We start from the raw sequence: 27,053 nt of genomic DNA, 5'->3' as shown, positions 1-27,053 counted from the left end.
CAAATATGCAATACAATACTCTTAACTATATCACCATGCTCTACATTACATCCCTATGACATTCATTTTCTGACTGGAATGTTTCTCCTTCTGATCTCTTTCACCCATTTCACCCACTCCTCCAACCCAATTTTAAATTAACAATAGTGTAAATAAATAAATAAAAATTTTTAAAAAAAGAAAAAAAAAACCTAATTAGTGCATACAGACACATAATATGTTGCTTGCAAAGTGAGGGCTGTTGAAAAGTTGTAGTAGCAGCCAAAGTGTTCCCTAATTTCCAAGCAACCAAATGAAATGTATATATTATTCAGGGGTAAAACTGAGAAAATGCACTCAAACCACTGGGAACCTTTGGCTACATACCCAAAGTTGTAAGCCAGGATGCAGCAATAAATTATATGAATGTATACGTTTACAATACTTTGCTAAATGTATCATCTAAGCGTCTGCTATGTTGAGAAAGAAAAATAAAACTAAGACTTGGTGTTGCAAAAGTAGAATTTGGCTTAACTGCCCATGGGCAGTTGACAATTACTAAGATTCTGGGTACAAGGAGGGGAATGTATCTTTTCTGTCCACATTTTTTTTTTAATTTTGTCCATATTTTTTTTAAAGGACTCTATTACTGCATCAGCTACATTTCACTTAGAAAGCTATCGACTTTTCCTTTCTGTCGCCTAATTTTCTCCTGCAGGAGCACAGAGGGATGCAGGTCCAGGTGGGCACTGTGCCTCCACTGATTATGCTGTGTAACACAGCAGGGAAACCTCTTATCTCAGGCTGGGGTTGCCTGTTTAAGAATCTTTCTCTTTATAAAAGGTATAAGGTAGTAAACACAGCTGTACAAAAAGGTTTTGTATTTTCTTGCTGTTTGTTTTAATCTATTAAAATGATATAATTAAGGCAGGGTGCAAAAATACCTATAAAATTATATTACCTACCCGAGTGCATATATTTGTGGGCCAAGTTTTACCCAGCTCAGTGTCTGAATAATCTAAATCGATTTGACTTTAGAAGTGATTTTTTACATCTTTGCATACAGTGTTGTCAGATCATAAAAATACAGTGGCTTAGGATCAATGAACTTTAAAATTCTAAATTGATCTTGGAATTAGAATGTTATTAAAAATGACTTAAGCCTCACTCTTGCTATTTCCTTGCCAAAGCTGGATCATTACTCTGAATTCCTGCCTGCCAATTACTTTTCTTTTAACTCCACAAGGGGTATTTTTTAAATTGGAATTTATATATCTTTAAGAAGAATAAAAGTTTTGTAAATAGTATGACAGCCAAACCTTCTTTTCAAGAAGATAAAATCTGAGTTTAGGAGGAAGAATATGACTCAATTTCAGTTTGCAAAGACTTATAATAATATAATCCCATTTACTTCCTACTTAGATGATCTTGAAGTGTTTTCAGCTGTGGTATATTAAATTTGTCTCATAGAGAATAGATTTGAGTGGATACTTAAGGCCTTTTCCTAAACAGTTATGTTTAAGTTAAATAAATAAACACATTTTAATGTCTTAATTATAAAAACAAAATGTACCAAAGTCTATGATCTGCACTATCATTTGGAAATAAACTGAAAAATCCTATTAGGTTGGAACTAAGTAGAAAATAGTTTCCCCCTCTGGGGATCTTTAATTTATTCAGAATATTTATATAATTGCCTGCTAGTGAATCCTTTGAGATTACTTTGTTGGCGATGCTCTTTAACGCCAAACACATTATTTTTTTTGAGGGCGGGGGGTACCGTAATTAATTTCAGCAAGGGAGGAATCTTTCTTTTTACTTATCCTTTCCATCACCTCCCCACACCCCCACCCCCTTACCTCCCTCCCTGGGTGAGCTCATTGTCAATTCATATGGGCTCCAAAGCATTTTGGCTTGGGCCTAGTTACTTCAGCCTCACAAGCACATGGGAAGAACTTTAAACCTCACTGGGGAATTAAACAGTTTTGCTAACTCAGAAGATGAACCATCTCTGAATGTCATTTCCAAGTCATTGTGCTTAGCTCTCTATCAAAAGACACAAAAGACATTCAGCTGAGTTGCCAAAACCAATTACCAACAACTTGTGATATTTTTATTTTTTTAATTTATTTTTTTAATAAATGTACTTATTTCTTTATTTATCTGTTTATTTATTGGCTGTGTTGGGTCTTCGTTGCTGTGCATGATCTTTCTCTAGTTGGGGCGAGCGGGGGCTACTCTTCGTTGCAGTGCTCAGGCTGTTCATTGTGGTGGCTCCTCTTGTTGCAGAGCATGGGCTCTAGGCACATGGGCTTCAATAGTTGTGGTACACAGGCTCAACAGTTGTGGCTCTCGGGTTCTAGAGCACAGGCTTAGTAGTTGTGGCACACAGGCTTAGTTGCTCCGCAGCACGTGGGATCTTCCCGGAGCAGGGATCGAACCCGTGTCCCCTGCATTGGAGGCGGATTCCTAACCACTGCACCACCAGGGAAGTCCCTGTGATATTTTTTAAAGCCTTCACCACTTTTGCAATCATCACGCTTGTCTTTTCATCTCATCACAATTAATGGAAATGTGTCTTTTCTAGACAAATATCAAATTGAATATTTCAGGGCTCTTTCCTTAAGTTATTAAATGATCTTCGTGCCCTAGCTCAAAGAAAAATGAAGTTCCATTGTAAATAAAATGATTGCTCACATCTATCTCCACAAAATATGTGATGTAACCAGCTGTGTTTGTGTTTGAGATTTCTGGGATGAAAAGTGCTCTAGATGGAGAGTGATCAGTAAAGACGTAATAGCAGTGAACTGCTCCAGGAGCAGTTTTCACTGGACAGATAAGCAAAAGTGATGGATAGAGCATTGCAAATGAAAACTGAAATAAACCTCAACCCAAGAAAAGGACTTTTAAAAGACAGGTAGTCCACTGATTTAAAAAATTCTAAAATAAAGTCTCATTTATATCAAGTTTGCATATATAATACTAGCATCATGTTATGGGGGTCCTTTACCTATCTGAATTTTGTGCATCCAATTGATGAGTACAATGTTTTAATTAAATAAAATAGTAGTTTCCATATTAAAAAGATCTTAAGTTATAAACTAAATATTTTCAGATGCAGTAATCTGAGCTTCAAGCCCAAAGGAAAGGATGTTCTACTTTTGGCACACCTATGAGTAAGCAGATTTCCAGATGGGTCAGAGGGAGAAAACTGAGTTAATGTGGCTATTAAAATGATCTCTCCCCGCCCCCCCCCCCACACCTTTCCAAGACACTCTCCTTGCAAACTCAGAGTGGCACCATCTTTCCAGTTCATGGCAGTAGTGAATCACCCTCAGCCTCTCCAGCGCCTCATCCAATCAGAGGAGAGCCTGCTGCTTCAGAACTGTCTAGGAAATAAGGGCCACCCTCCACTGTTTCCATTCATCCTTGAGCATGGTACTCCCCCAAATTGCTGGATTTTGTGCTGAAACCCAGAAAAAGGGCGATCAGGTTGCAGCGGCGGAGAGGAAGAGTTTGAATGTATAAGGAGTAATGGAAAGGAACGAAAGGGCGTGGGAGTGGAGAGAAAGATGTGCTGGAAGCAGATAGAAGGAAAGCCACGTGGTAGCCGACTCAAACCCCAGGACAGACCTGCGGTTGTCCAGCCAGGGATTCTGAGCCTGAGAAGAGCTTGCCATTTGCACTCTGTTCCTCGCGGACACTGGGTGGCGCTCGTGGTAAAGACTTGCACTACTCTTAGGGTCCGTTTCCCCTCCACCCACTCCAGCCCTTTGCAAATTTCGGCTACTAGGAGATGAAATTACTCACATTCTTGCTACGTGTCGCAGTGGAGAAAGCACTTCTGGAGAAGTTTGAAGCCGCGGAGCTGTTTCTCCACGCCTGGGCCTGTCAGTGGGTTTTGAAAGAGGTAACGGCGTCCGGCCCTCTAGCCTTAAAACAAAGTTCTGGGCCTTGGTATCACAACCACCATAGCACTAGCAAAAGCTGCTACCCTGACAGCCAGGATACCCAACGCGGGTGCTCCCAGAGTGGGGGTCCTAAGCGCCGTCCAGGCTCGGTGCCAGCGGTACACAAAGCCACATGACTATAACATGAAATGAAATGGACCATATTGTGATCAGACTCGGGCTCCTTTTAACTTAGCGCGCTCTCTCCCTCCCGCTTCCTTTAAGGAAAGGAAGGGTAGGGGGGAAGTGGGGTCAACCTAGAAAAGAAGCAAGACAAAGCAAGGAAGTAGATGCTCTGGACCTTCAGAGATACACCCAGGTTTGGAGGCCTCACCCAGCAGAGGCCTTTGCACAAGTGGCTTGAGTCTGGTAGTGAGGGCCAACACTTTAGGAATTGAAACAAAAAAGTTAAATCCTTCCCTTTCGCCCCACTCCTTTTTGTCTTGTATAAAACATGGGAGAGAATGTCTTTATTTATTTATTTGTCAGAGGAAAAGTGAAATTTAGCAAGGTCTAGAATAACAACACCATAACATTGTATTGTCCACTGGATTTTGAACTTCTAAATTTTGCCCAAATTCTGCAGCTTCCAATCCACCCAGGTTGGAATCTGCCTTCTCATCAAGGTCTAAGGACCTTGGAACACTCGATTTAGCATAACCGTATTGACCTTATTTCCCTCCACGTAATAACTTTTAAATCTGTAATAAATAAAAAGTACCAGGGCTGGGCTGCGGGGGTGGGGGTGGGGTGCTGTGGACGGCCGCCTGCTCCCGGAGCCACCTGGCTTTGCCGGAAGGCACTTTGCACCGTCCCTGGCATTGCTTTAGGGAAGCGATTCGTGTAATTAAATGGCAGGATGTGTGTAAGGTGACTTGATGGGTGCCGAGAACTTCTCCAGAGCAGAGGCCAGGACTGCAAGCCTACTGCAGTCCAGTCAGTAGTGTTTCCTTCTCAGCCTAAACCTAGGGGGTGAACAGCAGAGCCGACATCCATAGCATGGGGTGAGGATGGCAGTGATGAGACGCCAGACTGTTCTACCCTGGATGTCTGAGGAGCTCCCAGGTTCTGGGTCTCAAAACCCCTGCAGGAAGGTGCTGGGAGGGCACAAATCAGGATCCAGCTCCTGGAGTGGCCTATTTGAGGGGAAAGGAAGTGGGTAAGTGATAAACTGACTAATGTTAAATTTCTAAACTCCCAGCTAGATAACCACTAGAGCAAGAGTGACATGTCATGATAAGCAAACTCTGGATCCCAAATACCAAGTGTTTGATTCCTGAGCCTTTTCTCCCTTTGCATATGAGTTAAGATGTTTTCGCTGCAAGAAATAAAGGGACTGAGGGTACAGGAACCCAGACCTGGGGAATGGAAAAGCAGGCCCTCCACAAAGAAGGCCATGCCACATCCATGGAGCCAGGAGAAGGAAATCCATGGGCTTCACCCAACTTCCCAAAAGAGCTTTTATCTCTGTCTACTTCCCAGTGTTCTTGGGGTTCCCATTAGGTCCTTCAGGGCAACTCATAAGTAGACCATTTTTTTGCAGGAGTCTTAGACCACTGAACACAGAATTACAGACCCTCTATTCCAATGACATCCAAATAGACTAGAATATTGAATAAAATGTGGGGCTGCCAGCTCCTCTTGGGGACCAGCAATTTGGGAGTCATTAAGTTATTTGTGCTTAAGACAGTGATTTTTTTTAAGTCAGTGTAGGGATTTGGGGTTGCAGGAACTCTCTCTGCCATTAAGAGTGCATTCTTGAGCATCCTTGAATCGCCCTTGTCTGAGAAATAACTCATGTTGGGCAAAGGAAGTGCTTGCTGCAAATTTGTCTGTCTTTTCCCAAATCGCAAATTTTCAACACATGTAAATTACAACTTGGCTCCCAGTACCCCACGAAAAGCATTGTTCTCATCAGTTTCCTTGCGCCTTCGTCCCACATCCCTGCTCCGCGCCCCGCTTTGATTCCCCATTTCAGTATTAGTGTTCAGTTCCACGTTTGCCCCTGCTGCAGCTCGGGGCTGGCTGCGAAGTGAGGTGCAAGGAACGACCGTGGTCGACCTCATCCCCAAAACATGCGCACTTTCTGAGGCTGCTGATTGGAATACATTGTCTCCAGACTGTACAGAGCTGGGTGTAGGGGCTTCTGCGCGGTCTTTAGTATTCACTGAAAACAGATGCTTGAGGACCCCCCCTTCCCCCAACAAGCAACAACACACACACACACTCTCCGCTCCCCCCCCCCTTCATTTTTTCTCCCTCTTTTTTTAAGCAGTGCTTTGTTGTGCTAAAACTAGTTGGACGAGTTAGGGTGTTGCTGCTGCTCCTGAGGCCCTGGCCAATGGAACCCGATCCACCCCGCTGTGCGTAAGCGCGCAATTAAGGATTTAACCAAGGCTGTGCTGCGCCTCAGCCAGCAGTCAGCCTGCCGGAGACAGAGCCTCCACGACTCCCAGCCTCCTCCTCGCCGCCGCCGCCGCCGCCTCCTCTCCTCCTCCTCCTCTTCCTCCTCCTCCCTCGCTCCCACAGCCATGTCCGCTTAGACCAGAGCAGCCCCACAGCCAACTCCAGGAGCCGCCGCCGCACAGCAGCAAGGACAACCGCCGCCGCCAGTGAGCGATGACAGGAGTGTTTGACAGAAGGGTCCCCAGCATCCGATCCAGCGACTTCCAAGCCCCGTTCCAGACGTCCGCAGCCATGCACCATCCGTCTCAGGAATCGCCAACTTTGCCCGAGTCGTCGGCTACCGATTCCGACTACTACAGCCCCACGGGGGGAGCCCCGCACGGCTACTGCTCTCCTACCTCGGCTTCCTATGGCAAAGCGCTCAACCCCTACCAGTACCAGTACCACGGCGTGAACGGCTCCGCCGGCAGCTACCCCGCCAAAGCTTACGCCGACTACAGCTACGCCAGCCCCTACCACCAGTACGGCGGCGCCTACAGCCGCGTCCCGAGCGCCACCAGCCAGCCAGGTACAGGGGGTGGGGGGTGGCGACAGACACAGAGGGAGCCAGATTCGGGAGGAGCGAAATGCGGTGGGAGATCGAGGGGCGCGCCGTCCACTGCAGGGCGGGCGCACCCGGCGGAAGGCAGCGGAGGCCGGGACTCTGCAACCACGAGAGGTTCCCGGGCCAGCATTTTAGAGATTCTTAGTAGAAGAAGCCTGCGAGAGAGTTCGGACCAGCGTCTCTCCTCTCTGCTACCTTCGGGCGACCCCTCAGTCGCTTGCCCGGTCGGGAAGCCAGCTTAGCTGGAAAGGGGGTAGGAGTGGAGAGAGAAAAGAATCAACCAGAGTTTCAGTAATAAACGGAAGCTTATTTGTTGGATTTTGGGGTAAGCATACTGGGTTGGTAGGACTGGGAGTGGAAGGCTGCCTCAAAGACTCCGTGGGGAGTAGTCTGAAAGCAGCCGCGAGCCAGCGTGGTGTGGGTGCCCCGAGCGCGCGGGGCGGAGTGGGGGCCGGAGAGCTGTAGCCCGCCAGAGGAAGAGCGCGCCGAGAGCCTTGCGGTTTATCCAAGGCATTTCCAAAAACAAAAAGCCATTTAAAGGTGGAGGAGGGTTGCTGAAGGGTCACGTTATTGGAGCAATGTTTTTTTCTTTCTCCATTAGGTGCCTAAAATTTGTTTCTCCTTCCCATCTCCTTTTTCGTCTGCCTTGAAACTTAGTTGGAGAGTTTAAGAGGGTTAGTGAGCTTGGGCGGTAAGAGAGGTATGAGGTCTCCTTGGAGAGGTTTTGCTGGTCAGGTTTGATCTCTTCCCACCAGCACATTAATAATCCTGCTAATATTAGCATCCCCTGCTCTGGCAGAATCGAGACCACAGCCCTCATCCTCCACCCTTCCTTTCCTAGGAGCTCGCCCCCTCCCCCCCACTCTCTCCAAGGAGAGGTTCTCCGAAGCTTCCAGAGATGGGCACTTTTGATAAGATGGTACTTTTGTGAAAGGGGACTTGTGGCCCCAGGGCACGTTTGTAAAACAAGCCTTCCCAGAGTCTTTTTCCTCCAAGTCTATACTCACAATTCTGCTAAATTTGTCCTGACCTGCCGCCCCTTTCCTACGAAAACACCCCACCGCGGATTCCTTTTCAAATTGTATTGAAACTGTAACTCTTCATAAACTTTAAAAGAGTACTCTGGGGGGTGGGGTGTCTTCGTTTCTTTCAGTGTCTCTGTACTTAGTGCATAAATGAAAGATATTTTTCTTTTGGCCAAGAACTTATTAAGTCTATTTGTAAAAGAAACCAGACACATCTGTGCCCTCACAGATCTGCAGGGAGATTACGGGGGCTGCATAATCGGCCCTCTGTCTGCAGTGGCTCGGACTGCTTGCTGCTGAATTGAAGGAGCATAGTTTGCTTGTGGGTCTTTGAACTTTGGAGACCTCGGTTAGCGTCTTCCCTGCCCATGCGTCTGGCCTCTGCGGGCGCCCGAACAGACGCTGACATAAGGGGGGCCACGGCCCGGGGCCTCCCCCTTGAATCCCCGGGAGGCGCTGGCCAGACTCACCCCAGAAACTTCAGTGAACACAAGGCGGGCTTGAAAACGAATCCGAGTGAAGCAGGAACCGCTGCAAGGGCTAAATCCCGGACTCCAAGAAGGGAGTTGTGCTGTACAAGGCTCTTTGCACAAACCCAAGAGATCCTGAATAAACAGTAGGGAATTAATCAGGCTACCTGGCTTTTCCCTGATGGGGCGGGGGGAGGGGGGACTGTCTCGTGAAGCAAAGGTGGTGATATGGGGAAAAGAGGGTGCAGGCTGCGTGGTAAGAAATTCAAAGACTGTATTTGCAAGTTCTGCAAAAGGGCCATTGTCTGCCGACCAGCTCTAACCGGGTCTGTTTTGATTATTTAGAGAAAGAAGTGGCCGAGCCCGAGGTGAGGATGGTGAACGGCAAACCAAAGAAAGTTCGTAAACCCAGGACTATTTATTCCAGCTTTCAGCTGGCCGCGTTACAGAGAAGGTTTCAGAAGACTCAGTACCTCGCCCTGCCCGAACGCGCCGAGCTGGCCGCCTCGCTGGGACTGACGCAAACACAGGTAATTCCGGCCGCGGCCAGGCCAGAGCCCCGCCTGGGCTGCACGCCTGGCTGGGCCGCGAGGTTCGGTCCCGGCGGGCTGGAGCCGATTCACTAGGGCCCGCGAGACTCTCCCAGACAGAATGACACTGACCCCGCGCCCTTCCCTCTAGGAATGAGGCCGGGTGTCGCCGCCGTGCGACGGCGGGGATGAGATGGAGACGTCGTTCATACCGAGATGCACCCCCCACCTCCTTCGAGCTTCCGGGGTTGAGGGGCCAGTTTCCTAGACTGGAAACAAGGGGAGGGTTGTCTCTAGGACACTCGCAGCTTTGAGACACTGTCTGGTTCTCTGCACAATTCAGAGCCTCTCGGGGTGAGCGGGACCCGGCGGCCTCGCGGTGGTCTCAGGCGGCGCGGAGGCCGGGAACGTCGCCTCGGGCGGGAAGGGCTGACGGGTGACGCCCTGCGCCTGCGGAGCTTTAGGCCGCAGCAGCCTGACGGTCCGAGGTGGGGGGGGGGGGGGGCGCTGCTGTACGGGGAAATCTGCCCTGGGTTGTCCCTTTCCCTTCACTCCCACCCCAACCCCACGGGGGTCTGTGGAAGAATAAAGGAGGTCCTCGCAGCCGAGGAGGGGGTGAAAGGAGTCGATCGGGAAAAGGGGACACCGCTCCTTGCCCCCCAGGCTGGACGCGCGCGCAGTCGGCCCCGCGCCCCTCGCTCTCACCCGGCTCAGGCAGTTGTTTTGGAGACGTTCGCCTCGCCGCGTTGCGTGCGCTCCACGCAGGCTTACACGTGCGCGCTCGCGGCCGCGGACACTCGCGCCTCCTCCCCCGGCCGCAACAAAAGACGCAAGCCCTCTGCGGCCCGCAGTGCAGGCTTTGTCCCGGGTCCAACCCCTTGACCGTAGGCCGCGAGCTGCGGGGAGACGCCAGGGCCCGGCCTCCAGTCGCCGCCCTGGGGGAGGCGCGCGGGCGGCCTCTGAGTGTCCGGGTAACGTGTGCCTTTGTTCCCCCACCCAGGTGAAAATCTGGTTTCAGAACAAAAGATCCAAGATCAAGAAGATCATGAAAAACGGGGAGATGCCCCCGGAGCACAGCCCCAGCTCCAGCGACCCTATGGCGTGTAACTCGCCGCAGTCTCCGGCGGTGTGGGAGCCCCAGGGCTCGTCCCGCTCTCTCAGCCACCACCCTCATGCCCACCCTCCGACCTCCAACCAGTCCCCCGCGTCCAACTACCTGGAGAACTCGGCTTCCTGGTACCCGAGCGCGGCCAGCTCAATCAATTCCCACCTGCCGCCGCCCGGCTCCTTACAGCACCCGCTGGCGCTGGCCTCCGGGACACTCTATTAGACCGGCCGCTTTCTCTTGCGCTCTTTTTTGGGACTACTGTGTTTTTTGCTGTTTTAGAAAATCATTTTAAAAAAGAAATTCATATGAGGAAGTGTGGAAAACGGAAACAAAAAAGATTCATGTGTAAAGCTTTTTTTGCATGTAAGTTATTGCATTTCAGAGGACCCCATCCCCCCTTTTTTTACAGACGAACTGTTTTTGCGCAACTGTGGACACTATCAATGGTGCCTTGAAATCTATGACCTCAACTTTTCAAAAGACTTTTTTCAATGTTACTTTAACCATGTAAATAAGTGTAGATAGAAGAATTAAACTGTATATTCTGGATAAATAAAATTATTTCGACCATGAAATCAAAATGTTTCTAAAAAATACTCCATTTGCCCGACTTATAATGGGCTAGTGATGTTTAGTGCAGGTAATTAAAGGAAGATGAACTCTGCAGAGATCTAACAAGGCAAAAAAAGGAAAACGGAAATTGGGGGCTGCATAGATGCAGAACTGTAGATGTGTATATGTTGGATTCTGTACTTTATAAGTCTGTATAGATATGTAGCCTGTTTAGAGTACTGCCACATAATATATATTTAGATGTTTTTTTGCCTAACCACAAACAAGTTTAGATAATTTTAAGTTTAACCCCAAATTGTTTCAGGTAGAAAGTAATGCTGGAATCTAAGTACAGCCCTCCCTCTCTGTGTGTGAGTAAGAAAGCAGCAGAAATCCCTCAATAACCACTCTGAATTCTAAGCTCAAAGCAATTATGGTGGAGAATGCTCCCCCCCCCCATCAGCCTCTGTGTATTGCCAGAGCAATTAGACAAATTACACTGCCTTCAAAGGGAGCTTCCAGAGATGAGAAAATGAAAAAAAGAAGAAAAAGAAATTTCCCCTCCTATTACATTAAAAAAAAAAAAAAAACCTGAAATATTTGCAGTGTGGCAAATGGTAGTGCCTTGGTAGTGCCATACTCAGTGTATGATTATGAATTTATCTGAGCTCTTTCACAAGAGGAAAGGATCACAGGATTTGAAAACAATGATGGACCTAAATCAGTAGGCCAAGCAGGACCTGGGGTGGAGGGGTAGGGGAGGCATTCCTCCTGCCAAGAGAGGGAATTGTGAGGTGGAGGAAAGGAAGGAAAGCATTGTGGCCCCGTGTTGATTTCATTTCGTGTGAGATAATATTCCAAACATAAATTTATTTCCTTCATCCTCTTTACCACTCTGGTTTTTTCAGGAAGAAGCTCTCTCTGCTTTGCTTTTACATAAAACAGTGGCAACGCAGGTTTCAAACTATGGGAAATTGAATCTGTTTGCAGGGATTTCTCTTCTGTGAAGCCTTCTCTGGGGCAGAGAGGAAGGACTTGCAGCAGCCCTGGCCTCTGTCCCGTCCTTCTCCCCACACCTCTGCATATAGACATCAACAGTGTGACCAGAGCTACAGCCCAGGTCTAGAGCTGTGCTCCCAGGCCTGAACTGTAGGTGTCTTCTTGACTGTACTTTAGTCCACCTGACTGTTTCCTTGGGATACCAAGGGAAATCCTTTGTTGGAAATTACAAGATGCATGAGATATATTTTACAGCTAGGAAGTCAGCAGCAATAAATTTGACAAAATAGTCTTCTTGTGGGGGGGGGGTGGAGATTAGAACATAAAAAATTACATCCTGTGATCTGAGGATTTCTGAGAAGGTTCTTCCAGGGTTGGGAGGCTAGACCTGAAACGGCAGGCTGTGTGCCTTGAGGAGAATTTACCTGTGTGTTCTCTCCTCTTTCTCTCTCCCTCTCCTCATCTCCTTCCTTCTTTTCCCCTTTCCTTTCTAGCCTGCCAATTTGGAAAGGCCTTGGGGGGATTCGATAGTTTGCCGGTCTTGAGAGGCACCCTGCCTGGCCCCGGGGGGACACGGGGGCCGCGGCCAAGGCTTGTGGACCCCTCCTCTACCACCCCCCAACCCCCAAAGAGCTTCTCATCTCGAAGTCCCCGCCCCCCTTCGTTCCCCTCCAGCCCTCCTTTCTGGGAAGAAGTCCTCTTTTCTAGGGTGGCGACGCGCTTGGGGGAAAGCCATGCGGAGTCCACTTTGTTTTCTGCGCTGGCAGAGAATAGACGGATGAAGGGAAAAGGTATAGGGATCCATTTCCTGCTTTTCATTCTTGGCTTGTGAGGCTTTCGGGAGTTTCCATTACACCGAAAGCTAGCGCTTTATATCCGGCTGGGAGAAACCCCGCATCCGCGGTTTCCGAACGCCCGCTTCCCCGGCTGCGCGGGCGCCCCTCGCCGCCCCTGCGTGCGCGTTCGTGAAGGTTGGAGGGGCCGCACACACTGGTGGCCTGAGAGTGGCAAGAATGTGCTTGGAGCACACTCTTTACCTTTCGACACGTGGAGAGGGCAAATGTTTTTCCAGCCGTCCTCATCATCTCCCCTTCTCCTTTCCTGCTTTTGAAAAGGGGATGGATCCCTTCTCTACAATCCCCAATCGCCCGGGACGGGCAAGCGGAGGGAAGAGCAAGTACGGACTCTTCCCGGAAAGAATAGGGAAACTCTTCTTTAATGACCACCCCGCCACCCTCAGCCTTGACACTGCTTGTTGTTAAGGACACCAGAGCCTCGCTGCGACGCGGGCAGGCACAACGCCGCCCGGACAGACTTGGTTTCAGGATTCCTCCCCAAGTGCTAACCTCACTTCTTCCACTCGCAATGGCCTCTTCTCTCGAGCGGTTTTTTTTGTTTTTTGTTTTAAACTTGGTCCGGGAGCGGTGGACAAAAATATTCTGGCAAACCAGTCTGCAGCGGGTTTTCCCTGGCACCGCGGGGATTCTCCCTGGGGAATTTAACTCCCTGCAGTCCTGCGCCCAAGGATGTAAAAATAACAGATCCTCAGCAAAGGCTAAAAATATCTGTGTGATGTTCCTCTTTCTTGCCCTCCCTCCCTCCCTCCTTCTCTCCATTGTTTATTCCTATATCTAATATAGACGTGTACCACTCTCCAGCATAGTCCCGGTCTGCCCAACCCCACTCTCCTGACCTCTGCCTGCCCTTTCCGATCTCCACTTGCCTAGCTCTCAGGCTAGTGCTCCTAAGATGTCAAGCTCACCCCAGGATTTAATTTTCTTTTCCGTGGGCTTCTGCATCGAGCCCCCATACTCCCAAGCCTCTATTCCCATCTTCAGACCTCCTCACAAAGCTCAGGAGGCCGAGGGCATGCTAGCAGGGCTTGTATGATTCTTTGGTGCCTGGTCCGCCTCCTGGGCCATCCCGTAAAAGAGCAGATAAATTGGCCTTTGTTTGAGGCTTGTGTTGGGTTAGGCAGATTTCTGCCCTTTCTCCCCCCTTTTTCCTGGCGGCCACCTCCTTGTGGAACAGGGGGCAGCCTGGGGAGCGGAGAGAAGCCGCATTCCTGTGGGTGCCAGGCGTCTCCAGTGCTGAGCCACAGGGCCTGAGACACACACACAGAGGAACCCGCAGACCTCGTTGCCCTTGATCTCGCTCGCTCCCTCTCCCTCCCATTGGGGCACCCACCCGGGAGCCCGTCCACCCACAGTCGGATCCACCCAGGTCTCGGCCTCGGGCAGGAGCATGTTGACCCGCACACCAGCACACGCACACACACCCTCCCGATGACACAGGCACAAGCCAGGCCAGGATCTCCCCGCCCATGCCGATCCTCTCTCTCCCGCCCCTTATCCCACAATCCCAGACGCGCCGGCTGGCCTTCTTTGGCTTCTTTGATCCCACCGGACGCCCCACGGCTCGCGGCGTCCTGGCCGCGCCGTCCTGGGAGTCGCCCACAGCGCGCCAAGGCCAGGAGGTGCTCGGCTCCTCCCAGCGCGCTCCGCAGCTTACTCCGGCCTTGACACCACTCGGTCTCCAGAGTTCCCCAGCCCGAAGCGCAAGGGATGCCTCCTGGAACACTGCCCCTTGCCCCTCTCACGCCCCCCAGCGCCTCCTTTTATTCGAAGAGAGGGACCTTTAGGGCTACCCAACCATCATCCCCTCCCCGCCCCATCCCGCAACCCTCGGATCGCGCGCCTCCCACTGGCCACTGGCATCCCGCCAACCCCAGGCTCTCCAACCCTCCCCGGAGGCACGCCCTGAGGGCAGACGCCCTCCGGCACCTCTGGGAAGCGCGCCACGCCGGCGGATCCGCCTGCGGTCACCCCTCTCCTCCGCCCTTAAGCACCCCCTCCCACAGCGGCTGGGCGGAGGCTCCCGCCTCCCGGGATGTTGAGGAGGGGGCGCTGTGGCTTGCTCCCGCCCTCCGCTCGCGCTCCCAGGTTGCCTGCGAGTGTTGCACACTGCACTTGGTTTTTTCAGTCACAGCGAACTCTGGGCCTCGAAAACAGCCCAAACAGCGGTAGCACATATGGGATTGGCTAAATATTTTTCTACGCAGTCCCGTCCCCCCACCCCCACCCCACTCCCGCCCCATCCTTGTTTTCTTTCGCATCTGACAAGCTTTAGATTCCCCCGCGGTACGGGGCAGAAAGTACACAGAGTAGGGGCGGGGGAAGACTTCCCTTTCAATCATTCAGGGTTGCAGGCTGTAATGTAATAACCTGTTTCAGGGGTCGAGCTCTAACCGTAAAGATAGGAACCGAGGGAATTTACATGAATCTCTCTTTAAAAGAGAAGAGAGTCCTGATTTGCAACAATTGTTTCTGCTCTTTTGTTCGCTGGGACGTCGTATTTACTTCTGATTTATGGGGATCCTAAGGCGTCTCTGCCAAAAGCGCACGTATTACTGAGTCTGTTCCACATCCTAAACCAAGATTTATATAAAACCGTGAAACACCACACATTACCACCTTTCGCCACAGAAAGGGGGGAAAATGGCTTCATAACAGCATTCTACACACACACACACACACACACACACACACACACACACACACACGTTTCAGTAAGAATTCTCTGTCAAATCTCCACCATGCACAGTCTAGTGTATTTTTTTCAAGAAGTAGGTGGAGGTGAGGGGCGGTAAACAGTCCTCAAGCTGTGATTTATTTTAAAGCATTTTTTTTTTCTTGCAAAGGCGACAAGACAGAAATCTGCCACTGGAAGCTTGTTGTCATTCAAGGGCTATTTCTGCCGTTTGTCATTTGCAAGGTGGGAGGAGAGGGCCGGGGAAGAGGCAGGATATGGACTCAACTTTCATCTATAAACAGGGGTCACTAAACAGGGGACATTTCATTATTGCCCTTAAATTCACAGGAGCTAGGAAGCCTGCTTGCCACCCTGCAGGGTGGCCCTGGCTGGGCAGCTCCAGGGTTTGTGAGGTGGTGGGAGGAGGGAGAATCATCACAACGCTGTCCTAGAGGCTGGAAAAGATGCCCCGGAAATTCTCTGTGCTCATGGTGAGAAAATTGAGCTCCTAGGAATATACGGGCTTTAGGTATTCCTGACCAGGGCATCCCTACCAGGAACCAGAACTGCACTCCAGAAGTTTCAGCCTGGGCAGGGTTCATCCTCCAGGAGGCAGCAGCTGGAACCCAGGGTTTGCTTTCATTCTGGAACCAGCACAGTGCCCCAGCCTCTCTCCAGACTCTCTTGCTCTAATTCTTAAACTCCCTCTCTCCTCCGTCCCTCCATAGTTTAAGGAGACTGACCTTGCTCTTTTACAACCATATCTGGGGCAGGGACAGTTCTTTATCAAAAATACCAGACTTTATGGAATACAGGAAGAAGTACATCAATGACTTATGGCAAAAGAATCAGCTGGACTGGTTTACATGAGAAGGGGAGTGTTAATTAATAAAACTTAATGACAGGATTAAAGCCAGTAGCCAGCCAAGCCGAGTGGAGGAGACAGCTTCCCAGCCGGTTTTATTTAATTAGCAGCAATTAATACATTTTCTGCTAATATCCTTCAGGACTCTCAGTGCATTGTTCACAGTGAAAGAGAATGGAGATGAAGCTCAGGAACACTTACAAACACCCAGGGCGTTTTGCTCTGATGACAAGAGAGATTGCAAATTCATTTAAGAAAATGTTCATAAACAAATGACAGGCACATTCTGAGGCCGCCTTGGTGGAAACAAAGGTGAAACTGACAAATGTTCTTTGCTTGGGGGAGGGGCGCTTTTTTTTTAAAGCAAGGATAATGCCTTGGGGTGGGGGGAGACAAGTTAAAAAAAAAAGAAAGAAAAAGAAAAATTATTTCAGACTCCAGGCAGCAGCAGATGTGGAAGCCCTTGCAAACACATCAGCCTTACACATACTGAAGATTTGGACACGTAATGCTTCAGACCACTGATTTGCTATTTTCCTAATTCCCACTCTTCTTTTTCCATATGAATCAAACAGTCTTTTGTCCTTCAGGGTTTGATTTGATCGCTACTGTTCACATTTCACTTTTGTATTTTCCTCTTCCTATACCATTACTCATTGAGTGCCCTGTGAAATTACAATTGTACATTTTCAACTCAGCAACCCATTTGCAGTGCAAAAATAGGGTCTAAATAATGGCTGAATTAGCCCTACTGGACAGTTTCAGATGTAACACTCTGTAATAATTATATTGCAGGCTGGATTAGGATGCTATTATCATAATCTGGACGTTTACAATTATCTGTAATTTGCAAAGATGCGCCAGGTCTTGATTACAGCAGTTTTTTTTTTTTTTTTTGTATCACGCTAACCATCACTAAACAGTGACAGTAATAACAGCTAATTTTGCTGGCAATATAAGAGGTGCTGGGGTGTGCAAACAATTTCACACCTGGATGTGCTCACTCAACCAAGAATATAGAGAAAGAGCTTCTGCCCTGAGACTCAGAAAAATATTCTCCTCTGCTTCTGTTCAGTATAGATTTCTAGACCCTGATCATTGCTTAAGAGATATTCACTGGGGGTAAGTTTTTATTTTTTGCATACTTCAAGACACAGTTCATATTTCTTTTCTCACACTTTCCAAGCTATATGTGTTGCGTTGTGATTTATTCTGGACTGAAACTTTGCTTTAGAGATGTTTTTCAATTCTCACCTTTTATGCCCCTTAACAGTAAAAGCGTTGTCGTTCTGGTGAGTAAAAGGATTTGGGTGAGAATGGGATCCTTAAGAACTCGATTTGTCTTTCTTGCTTTCTGTGCTGTTGATATTTGGTGCAGATTGTGACTGGAGACTAGGAAATGGGGCCAGGTTTCTGTAAGGTATGGAGGGAGCTGTCTGGAGATTCCAAGCTAAAATATATTTCAAAAATTGTTACTCAAAGTAGTCCGAGACGAATCCATTGAGGTCTTTATATGTGGCGATGATTTTAAGTTTGGGGTCGTTGAGAGAGCAAACGGAGCTCACGACAAGTGCTCCTTTAGCATCACAGGTACCAGGACATTGGCAACGGCAGGTGTAGTCAATCTCTCGACTTTATAACCCCTTTGACGCCTTCCTGCATTTGAGAGAAAGTTTCCGGAATGACTGGCCTCTGAAACCCTTTAGGGCTGCTTTGCAGTTCCTTTGCCTCAAGCTGGGGATGGGGGGAGGGGGGAAGGGGTGGGATGCTGATTGTAGAGCTGTTGCTCGAGAGGCCCAAACGCCGCGACCTTGGGGTTGGAGGGGCACGATTGGCTGAGACGCGGAGCCGAGCTGCGGAGCCAGGGAAACAGCTTGATTTAGGAACGCACCAAGGAAGACTCTCGCAAAGAGCGGTGCAGTTCTATCTATAGATGACGCTGTTTCCTGACCCTGTAGACGCTGGAAGCAGCTAGAGGTGTTAAATGCAGGTGCCTGAGAAATCTTTGGCTCCCCCACTCCAGTGCAAAAAGGGCTTTCTCCGGCGGGAACCTTTGGACTAAATTGTGTCAAAAGATAATGAGATGCTTATTGGCGCCGAGAAGAAATTTTCCCCTTCGCCCTCAAACCCCGCAGCTATTGTTCTTTTTTTTTTTTTTTAACTTGGAAAATATGGTCAGAGCGAGGTTCTAGAACTCGAACTCCTCGAACGCCGGAGAAGTTCGAACATGGGGAGGCGTAGTAGGCACCGCGACTGGGCGCTGCCTTTGCCCACGCCCCTCCTACCAATCCTTCTCTGGGGAATCAGTTTACTATGGGGTCAATACATTCTAAAGAGCGAAAATATTAACCCTTGAGGTTCAGAGGACACAGAGGAACCCCAATTCCAAAGCCAGTTCTTGGGAGGACCCCTTGGTAAATTTCCTGTTTAATTAAACTCGTATTAAGAGATAGAAAGATCGAGACAGGAGCATCATGATAACACCTCCAATGTGTTAAAATGCATTTTCTGGGTTTCAGAATTCCATGCACTCAGTGGTTTGGCATGTGTCTCGTGAATTTTTTTTTTTTTAAGAAAAATTAGTGTTGGTTTCGATGTATGGTAGCTTTCTCTCTAACGTAATTTGAATAATTCAGCAAAGCCCCACTGCCAGCTGTACTTCTGCAGCCTCTTCCATTCTTTTCAGCATTATAATTTTGGTTAATTTTCAATTTTAGGTCCTACGTCTCTGCAATTTGTGTATGAATAACAGAATAATTTCCCTCTTTTGTTTCGCCTTTCCTGTTCCTGAATCTAAATAAAGATGGCTTTTTAGTATTAAAAGTGGAAGAAAATTACAGGTAATTATCTTTGACGGTAAAAACGCTGTAATCAGCGGGCTACATGAAAAATTACTCTAATTATGGCTGCATTTAAGAGAATGGAAAAAAACCTTCTTGTGGATAAAAACCTTAAATTGTCCCCAATGTCTGCTTCAAATTGGATGGCACTGCAGCTGGAGGCTTTGTTCAGAATTGATCCTGGGGAGCTACGAACCCAAAGTTTCACAGTAGGAAGGGGGAAAAAAGAAAAGAAAACATTTTTCCTAATGTAACAATACGAATGCTAGAAAATGACAAGACTGATCGGTTTTAAACCATTCTGAAGACTGACTGAGCATGGAAGTTGCTCAACAAAAAAAGGAACGGGTATATTGGTAAGTAGTCTTTGCTTTGTGTCTAATTATAGTGACTGTCCTTTTGCACGACTGTATGTCGCTGTCATTATATGGAGCACTCTGAGTATCTCTATTGACTTCTGATAAATGGCTCAGTGGTTTCAAGGTTCATAATTTGAAGGATGCCCAGGTCTGTAGCCATTAATTCTCGCAGTATGGGGCTTCCTGCTTGTGTGACGAAAGGACTTTTCATTTTCATTATTTCTGTGCTTTCCACAAGATCGGAAGGATGCATTTCATCCAGGATCGTGTATTTTCCTATCTAGCTAGCTTGCAAAGGGATGTAAAAATGAAGTAATCATAACTGTGCATTTACTTTCTGTTTTTTTCTTTTATTCTCTTTCTTCTTCTTTTTTTGTTAAAAAAAGCTGCTTCCAAACAAAGACAAATACAGCTATATTATTTTGGCTGAGGAAAGGGAAAGGAGAATACTCAGTTTCAGCACTGGAAACTAATGCATATCTAGAGATTAACCTGGGGTTAGACCATTCTAATGATTTTTTTTAAAATAGATAAATGTGTAGAAATTACAATAAAAATCTAATATATAAAGGAAGCTGAGAAAACATCCATGGTTAATGTTGAAGTACTTAAGACAAAGGCTAGTGCTGCAAACTGATATGTTTGCAGGCACTTGATGTTTATATATCGGGTTTCCCATATTAGGAAACAGGAATTCTTTTAAGAGTGATAGAAAATATACTAGGAGGGAGGGAGGGAGGTGGGGGTAGTGAGATAGAGACACACAAGAGAGAAACATACAGGACACTCCCCGCGTTTTGTGGCTTTTACTCCATATATGAAAGAAGACAAAAACATACAAAGTATATGTACAACTAAAATTCAACAATATATACAGAAATGTTTCTTGATATAAATGTCCCTATTAGCTTAGTGAATGCCACCAATTCACCTAGTAAAGATATCAAAGCAATAGAATGGTGATTTTGGTTGTTTCTTCTGTCCTTCCTGATTCCAGTTCAGGGTTTGGGGGTAGGGGTGGGGGAAAAGTGGGTTTGTTTTGTTTTGTTTAAATCATCATTCTTGCTCATTGCATTTTGATAAAACATGCAGCGTTCCCTCTGTGGCAACATTCTAATCTTACAGCCGATTTTTCCTTTTTCTTTAGAGAACGGCTGTTATGTGAGGGTTTCTTCTTTCTTCCTTCCTTCCTTCCTTCCTTTCTTTCTGTCAGTCTGGGATTGTAAATAAAAATGCAGGAGTCCAAAATGCTTCTCTTTCATCATGTAATGTCTTAAGCTCATTAAACAAGTAAAAACGCTGCCATGTTTGCACAGATTCTTCTGGTGGGGGAAAATGTCTGTTTAAAAAAAAGTCGTTTTGATGGATACTCCCAAAGAGAAAAAGAGGCTCAGAGCCTGGATCCCAAGCGGTAAGGGAAAATATCCTTACAGTGAGAGGTTTCAGGAGTGCTGGCATAGAAACCAGTCTCTCTCTCTCTCCCTCTCTCTCTCCCCCATCTCTATCTTTATCTCTCCTTCTCTCTCTCTAAGATGCAAAATCAATTATTGAGGCTGCTCAAGGGGAAAGGCAGATGAGGAAAGGAAATGAAAAAAGAAAAGAAAGGTAGGAAGGAGGGAGGCAAAAAAAAAAAAAAAAGGAAGAGTGAGAGAGAAACGGAGGGAGAGGAGGAGAGAGAGGGAGCAAGGGCCCAACCGGTCTGGCCACACGTAAGAGTTCTCCCGAGCCTGCTCCTTGGGCTCGGCTTGGCAGATGCAAGCAGGTCCCGGATCCTCCTTGCCTTGTTCAGAAGTTCCCTAGGGTATCGATTTCCCTCGGATAACTCACATCATCTGAGGTCTCTGCATCGTGTCCTGGTGTGGAGAGGAGTACCAATGCGAATAGCCGGGCATGTAGCTGTTGGGGGGCATACTGACGCCCTTGGCCGAGGCGGAAACGTCCCAAACCGGAGGCAGCGCCGGCGAGCGCGGTGACAGGGCCGCTGAGCCCGGGAGAGGGTCGCTCTCATGCGGGTTACTGCCCTGCTTCAGCAGTTTCTTAAACTTAGAGCGTTTGTTCTGAAACCATATCTTCACCTGGAACGAGACGCAGCAGCGATCATTAGGCCAGAAAAACATCGAACCGGTGCCTATAGTAGGGGGGGAAAAAAACAAAAAAACAAACCAAAGAAACCCCCCAAAAAAACCCCAAAACTCCGCCAACGCCAAGCTCTCAAGACCCCGCCTTCCTCCACCTCTTTCTAGCCGCTCCCCTCTCCACCCCCCCATCCCTGCCATTTACTTGGTATCTTGTCTGGATACCTAAAGTCACTGTAACTCTTCAGTTAGATGCAAGCCTAGGTTTGAAACAACAGCATACGTAAGAGTAAAACAAGAATAAAGGCGAATGAAGTAGCTGGTTCAAAGTCTAAAAGGAGATTTTTAAATGGATCAAAGCCAACTGAATGCACTTCCTCTAATAGTCTGGCATCTCTGCACGAACGGTGAGCAAATGACTAAGAACAGATTAAAGCCTGTACATTTATAGCCAAATGCCTTGAATATACCTATGCATATATTGCATATGCCACAGACTGTACATGGAGCATCTGTCTTCTGACATAATCCTGCAGGGGTTAGGGACTGTACCTCACTCATCCCCTACTTTGTATGCTGCTTAGTCAGATTGTGGTCATGATTGTTAATGCAGTCACTAAAAGTCAAAGAGCTCCTGAAAATTAAATGCGAACCAGGAATCTAGGATGGGAGCATATCTAAGCAAATATCCCAGATCTACCAAATTTGAAGAAGGACATTCTATGGTACAGCTTTCCTTAGCTTTAAAATTGCTTAGCCTTAGGAATCTGCTTTTCCAAGAGGAATACAAGTTACTGAGTAGCAGAAATCCCTTCATATCAAACCCGAAATATTTCCAGTGGCAACATGACAAGAGAAAGCAAGGTGAATTGAAAAGAAGAGCTTAAGGAGCATGTGTTCTAAGGCACCACACAATCACTCCCCAGCAAGAGTCTCATAAAACCTTAAGTCCCCTTGCTGAAGACCATCCATTTCAGATGAGGCCTACCACCCCATGCAGCTAAGTCAATCGACAAGGACAAAAACCACAGGTGATTGCAGCCTGGCTTTATGACTAGGGTCCTAATATACCTGCCTAAACCTCTTCCTGTGAAGTCTGAAATGTCCCATATGTCTTTCAAATTAGTAGGACAGGAGGACTTCAGCAGTTGCACTTAACTGAGGCTTCACCTGCTGTAACTTGGGCACTTTTCACTTTGATCTCCAGCTCCATCATTGCTCCCAAGTTCTGGAATCCAAGGAGGTATCTTAGCCTGCACCAGCCAGTCAAGCAGGGTGATTTAACCAATTTTCAGAAAAACTCACCTCACCCATCCTAGGATGAACAGTTTGCACCTTGGTCCCTTTACTAAATCCCATTAGAACCTATGCCTGTCTAGCTAACACCCTCCTCCCTTTCACTTCATAATTCTTTCACTGTCAATGAGTTGAAATCCTTATTAAGTCCCAGGGCCCACAAAGGATCCTTAAGAAATATGGGTCTTATTCTGTCTCCTGGCCTGAACATCTTTTTCTCTTTCTCCTACTTGTTCTCTTTTGTATTGTTCTACCCTGGAATAGGACTCGATTAAATTATCAGTTTGGTCACCAAAGGACACTAGGCTGGGGTGGGGTAGCCAAGGGTTGGGAGGATGTGCAAATCGAATCCAGTATTCAATACAGGTCATTTATTCCAAACTGTGTTGTCTCGGATAAGTGCATAACTGGAGCAAAGGCATTTGTCATCAAGCTCCTTCCATCCTTGGTTGACTAGGCCAAGAATTCCTCCTGATGTGCTCCCTGCCCGATCTGCAAGGGGGGGGGGGGGTCAGCATTTCAGGGATACTCGGGCTTCCCGGGAATTACCTGTGTTTGTGTCAGTCCTAAGGAAGCTGCCAGTTCAGCTCTCTCGGGAAGGGCCAGGTACTGAGTCTGCTGAAAGCGATGGTTTAAAGCCTGGAGCTGCAGGCTGGAATAAATGGTCCGAGGTTTCCGAATCTTTTTCCCTTTTCCATTGAACCTGATTTCCCCGTTTTCAATCACTGTGGTTTTTTGTTGATCTGCAAGCAAAGGATACAGAGGAGCGGTCACCCGTAAGGCCAATGCTGCAGTCTCCCTGAGCTTGGCCTGGCCTACGCCGAGTCTCCCCAAAGCCAATAAGGGTTTCCTCGAAGAGTCCTCAGGCCACCCTGACCTCTCTGGGTTCACAGTGCCCGGTGCTCCCGGCGGCTGCAAAAGCTTCTTTCCGACCCTGACTGGCTCTAATAATGTGCGGTGGCTGGACGGAGGGAGCGCCCTGGGCCCCGGGGCAAACAGCCTCGCTCTGTCGCAGCGGAGGCGGCGCCGGCCGCTCTCTGGGGCGCGCGGCGCCGCGGGGCGGCTGCTCTCTCGGCGGAGCGGGGGCCCCACGGCCTGGCTTTACAGTGCCTTAAGGTGTGCTTGAGCCACCCCAGTGCTTTTACGGCCAGTTGGCTTGATTGTCACTAGCTCCAAGCCCGGTGCACCAAGATCCCTCGGTGTGTTCGAAAATGATTCTGCCGAGAGGGACCAAAACCCCAAACAAAACACAACCAGCCGCTCGGACGAGCACCCGAGCAGGCTGAGCCTCACGCGGCAACTCTGTCGCCCACGGGTGCTGAGCCCCGGGCTTCACCTCCACGAACAAAGGAGCAGCCAACGGTGTGTCGAAAACCCAAGGGAGGGGGCCCAGTTAGGGGTAGGTGTGGGAGACACCTCAAAGCCCAAGGGAACGAGCCCAGTTGTCACCCGCTTAACCAGAGCCGGAGGCCACGCCAGCTTCCCCCAGGTCACCGAAGCGCACCGGGCGCCCCACGCAAAGTAGGCCACCGGCTGCCCAGAGTAGGTTGGGGAGCAAAACACGCTCCCCAGCTCCGGCCCAGAAATGTCCCCAGTCCTGCCAAACGCGGGTCGCAACCCGGAGGAGAGGAGCGAGGCAAAGGGCGCACAGACCCGGCGGGCTGCAGAGCGCAGTGCGGGCCGACGGGTCGAGCGAAGCCCGCGCCAAGCCGGAGGCGCGGCCCGAGCGGCGCGCCGGAGACCGGGGAGCGAGGCGGGTCGAGCCGAGAGGCAGCCGAGGGTCCGCGGCGGCGGGAAGGGGCCCGGCCGGGCGAGGCCGGCAGGCAGGCGCCAGGCGAGCGGGCGCGCACGAGGCCCGGCCGGGGGCGCGCCGGGCCGCCTGGGGGAGGGGGCCGGCGGAGGCCCGGGCGTTGAGGAAGTGCGCGGGGCGGGCGGGGTAGGGGGCAGCCGGGAGGCGGGAGAAGCGAGCTGCCCCAGCGGCCTCTCACCTGTGTCGTCCCCTCGCGTCTGGGCGGCCGCGCTGCTGTTGTGGTAGGACTGGAGGTAAGGGCTGTGCTGCGAGTGGCTCATGTAGGGGTAGGCGGCGAGCGAGCGGTGGTTGTAGGAGTTGCCGCCGCCCGACGCGTAGGGCGAGCCGTGGTGGTGGTGCTGGTGGTGGTGGTGGTGCGAGCCGGCCGCCGCCGCCGCCGCCGCCGCCGAGTGCAGGCAGTGCAGAGGGTAGTGCGCGCCTGCCATGGCCGGGGAGCTCTGCTGCGAGTGCGGCTGCGGCGGCGGCGGCGGCGGCGGCGGCTGCTGCGGCGGCGGCGGCTGCTGCTGCTGCTGCTGTTGCTGCTGCTGCTGCTGCTGCTGCCCGAACTCCATGAAGGCGGATTTGGACGAGTCCTGGCCTTCCAAGCCGTCAGCCATCGTGGTCATGGTCATCATCAAAACTTTGGGGGCTGGAGAAAGCCTTCTCCCGGGTTTCCTCCACCCTCCCCCACTTGGCTCGCGCCGCTCTCCCCTCTGCAGCCACCTTAGCTCTTGGGATCCTTGCAAAAATAATAATAATAACAATAAATTTCTTTTTTTAAAAAGAGAGGGGGGCGGAGGTGGTTCTCCCTCTCCCTCGCTCTTCTCTAATATATATATTTTTAATATAAAGAGATATAGTGAGCGGGGCCTTGTTAACTCAAAGGGAGGAGGAAGGGGGAGGGATGGGAGAGGAGAGGGGGGAGGGGGGAGTATGCGCTCCCCCCCTTTTTTTCCCCCCTTGGATTTTTTGGGGGCTGGTGCAGTTTAAGGCAGAGATTTTAAGGTGGATTCTGCGAAAGTTGCGCGTCTGCTTTCAGACTTGATGCAGACGCCACGAGTCGAATGGTTTGTCTCCAAAGGGCAGCGCCTCCCCATTGGTCAGTCGCCCCCTGACGTCACAGGCGCACGGCTTCCACTGGTGTGTGCGCGGCTCGCCGAGTTCTTCGCCTACCTTCGGCAACTCCAATCCCAGCCCGGAGCTGCAGCCGGGGGCCGCGCAGTTCCGCGCATAGGGCCTCCGGGGAGGGAGGTGCCTCCGCCCGGCGGGTCGCCGACGCCTCCCGCCGCAGCTCGCGCCCCCAAACCCGGAGCCTCAGTGCCCAATACCGCAGCCCTGGAACAGCCTGGCAGAGGGCTTCTTCTCTCTCAGCCCCCTTGCACCCTAGCAGGCTGCCTGTGCTCAGAAGCAGTGCCCTCTGCATTTAAAGCAGGGCCCCCTCCCTTGACCTCCTCCCCTGCCCCCAGTCCCACTGCAGTCCCGCGGGAGCGCCCTGTCACCGTGGATTTTTCTAGACGTACTTTATTGAAACCACAGGGGGAAGAAGAACCCCCCACACCTGGGCCCCACCCCATCGGTGGGGTGGGGGGGGGTAAAGCAGAAGAAAAATCAGACCCTGTTCTGGCGAGGTTTCTGCCGTTTCAGGCCGTATTTTTTATATATGGAACAAAAAAGGGGGAGAAATCTTTTTTTCCCCAGAACGCAGCAGCTTGTTCTGAAAGCAAATCGTTGGAGGACTGACAGTAATGCATTTTTTCCTATTGAAAACAGAAGCTACTGTAATGCTTTCAAATATATGCAAATGATACATGCGGTTAGTGGTTTGGCAAATCTTGATTACAATATAAACTACCCAAGTAAAAGTGCCTTCGTCCTAAATTTGTCTCTCGATTACAATTCCAATTGATTTTATTTTATTGTCAACATTGTTAATGATAAAAATAGAGTCGTTTTACAGTTATTTTTACTTTCTGGAAGGAGGCAATTAGAGTTCTAATCAGGAATACACAAAAATCTCCCATGATTAACTGCAGTACTTTGTTCAAATTGCTGCTATAAAATTCAGAACAATTTGCCTGTAATGATTATGGACTGGGTTTATTTTGGGAGGTGGAATAAAAGTGGATATAGCATAAATTATCCTCTAATTATACACCAGTGTCGCCTCAATTATCCTCTTATCAAAATGGTTGTCTAACTGCTGCATTTAGTTTCAATTCTCTCCTTTTTTTTCTATAAAAAGAACTTCATACCTTGTTATTATTAATCCATTTATTATTTGCAAGGGGATTTATATCCGCACATCCAGGTGGTAGAACCACTTCTCTTTCAAAGATGGACTGAGGAAAGACATTAAGTTCGGAGCAGCCCAGGGCTGCGGATCTAGCCTTTCTCACCCTAGTCTCCAGACCCGCTCAGGTCGAGGCAGCCGAGCAGAGGCAGAGGAGCCCCAGCGTGCCGCTCAGGCCAGGCCACCAGGTAGGAGAACCGGACTGGGGACCAGGCACCGAGGAGGGCAGGCCGGGCCGCGCCCCGGTCTGGGTCCTGGGACTGCGGGGATGCTCCGGGAGCTGGCACTGCCAATGAATCAGCAGTGGGTGGGCAAGGCATGCAGACCCCGTGGGCTCGGCTCCAGCTTTCAGTGTGTGACTAGATCCAAGCCGCGAGCCTTTGGC

General features: G+C 49.4%; 2 protein-coding genes across 2 annotated transcripts; one reads left to right on the top strand and one right to left on the bottom strand.

Annotated features, from left to right (window-relative positions):
• The first annotated feature begins 6,347 nt into the window (after window positions 1–6,347).
• Window positions 6,348–10,647, top strand: DLX5 (distal-less homeobox 5). Its single transcript, XM_057732054.1, has 3 exons — window positions 6,348–6,903; window positions 8,780–8,964; window positions 9,965–10,647. Exons 1-3 carry the CDS (start codon window positions 6,549–6,551, stop codon window positions 10,292–10,294), a joined length of 870 nt encoding a protein of 289 aa, XP_057588037.1. The 5' UTR covers window positions 6,348–6,548; the 3' UTR covers window positions 10,295–10,647.
• Window positions 10,648–20,009: 9,362 nt separating this feature from the next.
• On the bottom strand, window positions 20,010–25,013 carry DLX6 (distal-less homeobox 6). The gene is made up of 3 exons (XM_057732809.1): window positions 24,578–25,013; window positions 23,139–23,332; window positions 20,010–21,293 (listed from the first exon to the last, which is right to left on the bottom strand). Exons 1-3 carry the CDS (start codon window positions 25,011–25,013, stop codon window positions 21,042–21,044), a joined length of 882 nt encoding a protein of 293 aa, XP_057588792.1. The 3' UTR covers window positions 20,010–21,041.
• Between the last annotated feature and the right edge of the window lie 2,040 nt (window positions 25,014–27,053).

The sequence above is a fragment of the Hippopotamus amphibius genome, chromosome 4, assembly GCF_030028045.1.
Source record: "Hippopotamus amphibius kiboko isolate mHipAmp2 chromosome 4, mHipAmp2.hap2, whole genome shotgun sequence".
Classification (NCBI taxonomy): domain Eukaryota; kingdom Metazoa; phylum Chordata; class Mammalia; order Artiodactyla; family Hippopotamidae; genus Hippopotamus; species Hippopotamus amphibius.
The sequence above is the reverse complement of the archived record's forward strand: the minus strand, read 5'-3'. Positions and strand labels throughout refer to the sequence as shown.

What these genes read in the sequence shown, in the direction of transcription:
- DLX6 (XM_057732809.1), bottom strand. Translation starts at nt 25,013, where the DNA reads ATGATGACCATGACCACGATGGCTGACGGCTTGGAAGGCCAGGACTCG. An exon ending in GACGCGAGGGGACGACACAG is followed by an intron (nt 23,333 to 24,577) that starts GTGAGAGGCCGC and finishes CTTTGCTTGCAG; the next exon opens with ATCAACAAAAAACCACAGTG. An exon ending in TAGGACTGACACAAACACAG is followed by an intron (nt 21,294 to 23,138) that starts GTAATTCCCGGG and finishes GTCTCGTTCCAG; the next exon opens with GTGAAGATATGGTTTCAGAA.
- DLX5 (XM_057732054.1), top strand. Translation starts at nt 6,549, where the DNA reads ATGACAGGAGTGTTTGACAGAAGGGTCCCCAGCATCCGATCCAGCGAC. An exon ending in GAGCGCCACCAGCCAGCCAG is followed by an intron (nt 6,904 to 8,779) that starts GTACAGGGGGTG and finishes TTGATTATTTAG; the next exon opens with AGAAAGAAGTGGCCGAGCCC. An exon ending in TGGGACTGACGCAAACACAG is followed by an intron (nt 8,965 to 9,964) that starts GTAATTCCGGCC and finishes TCCCCCACCCAG; the next exon opens with GTGAAAATCTGGTTTCAGAA.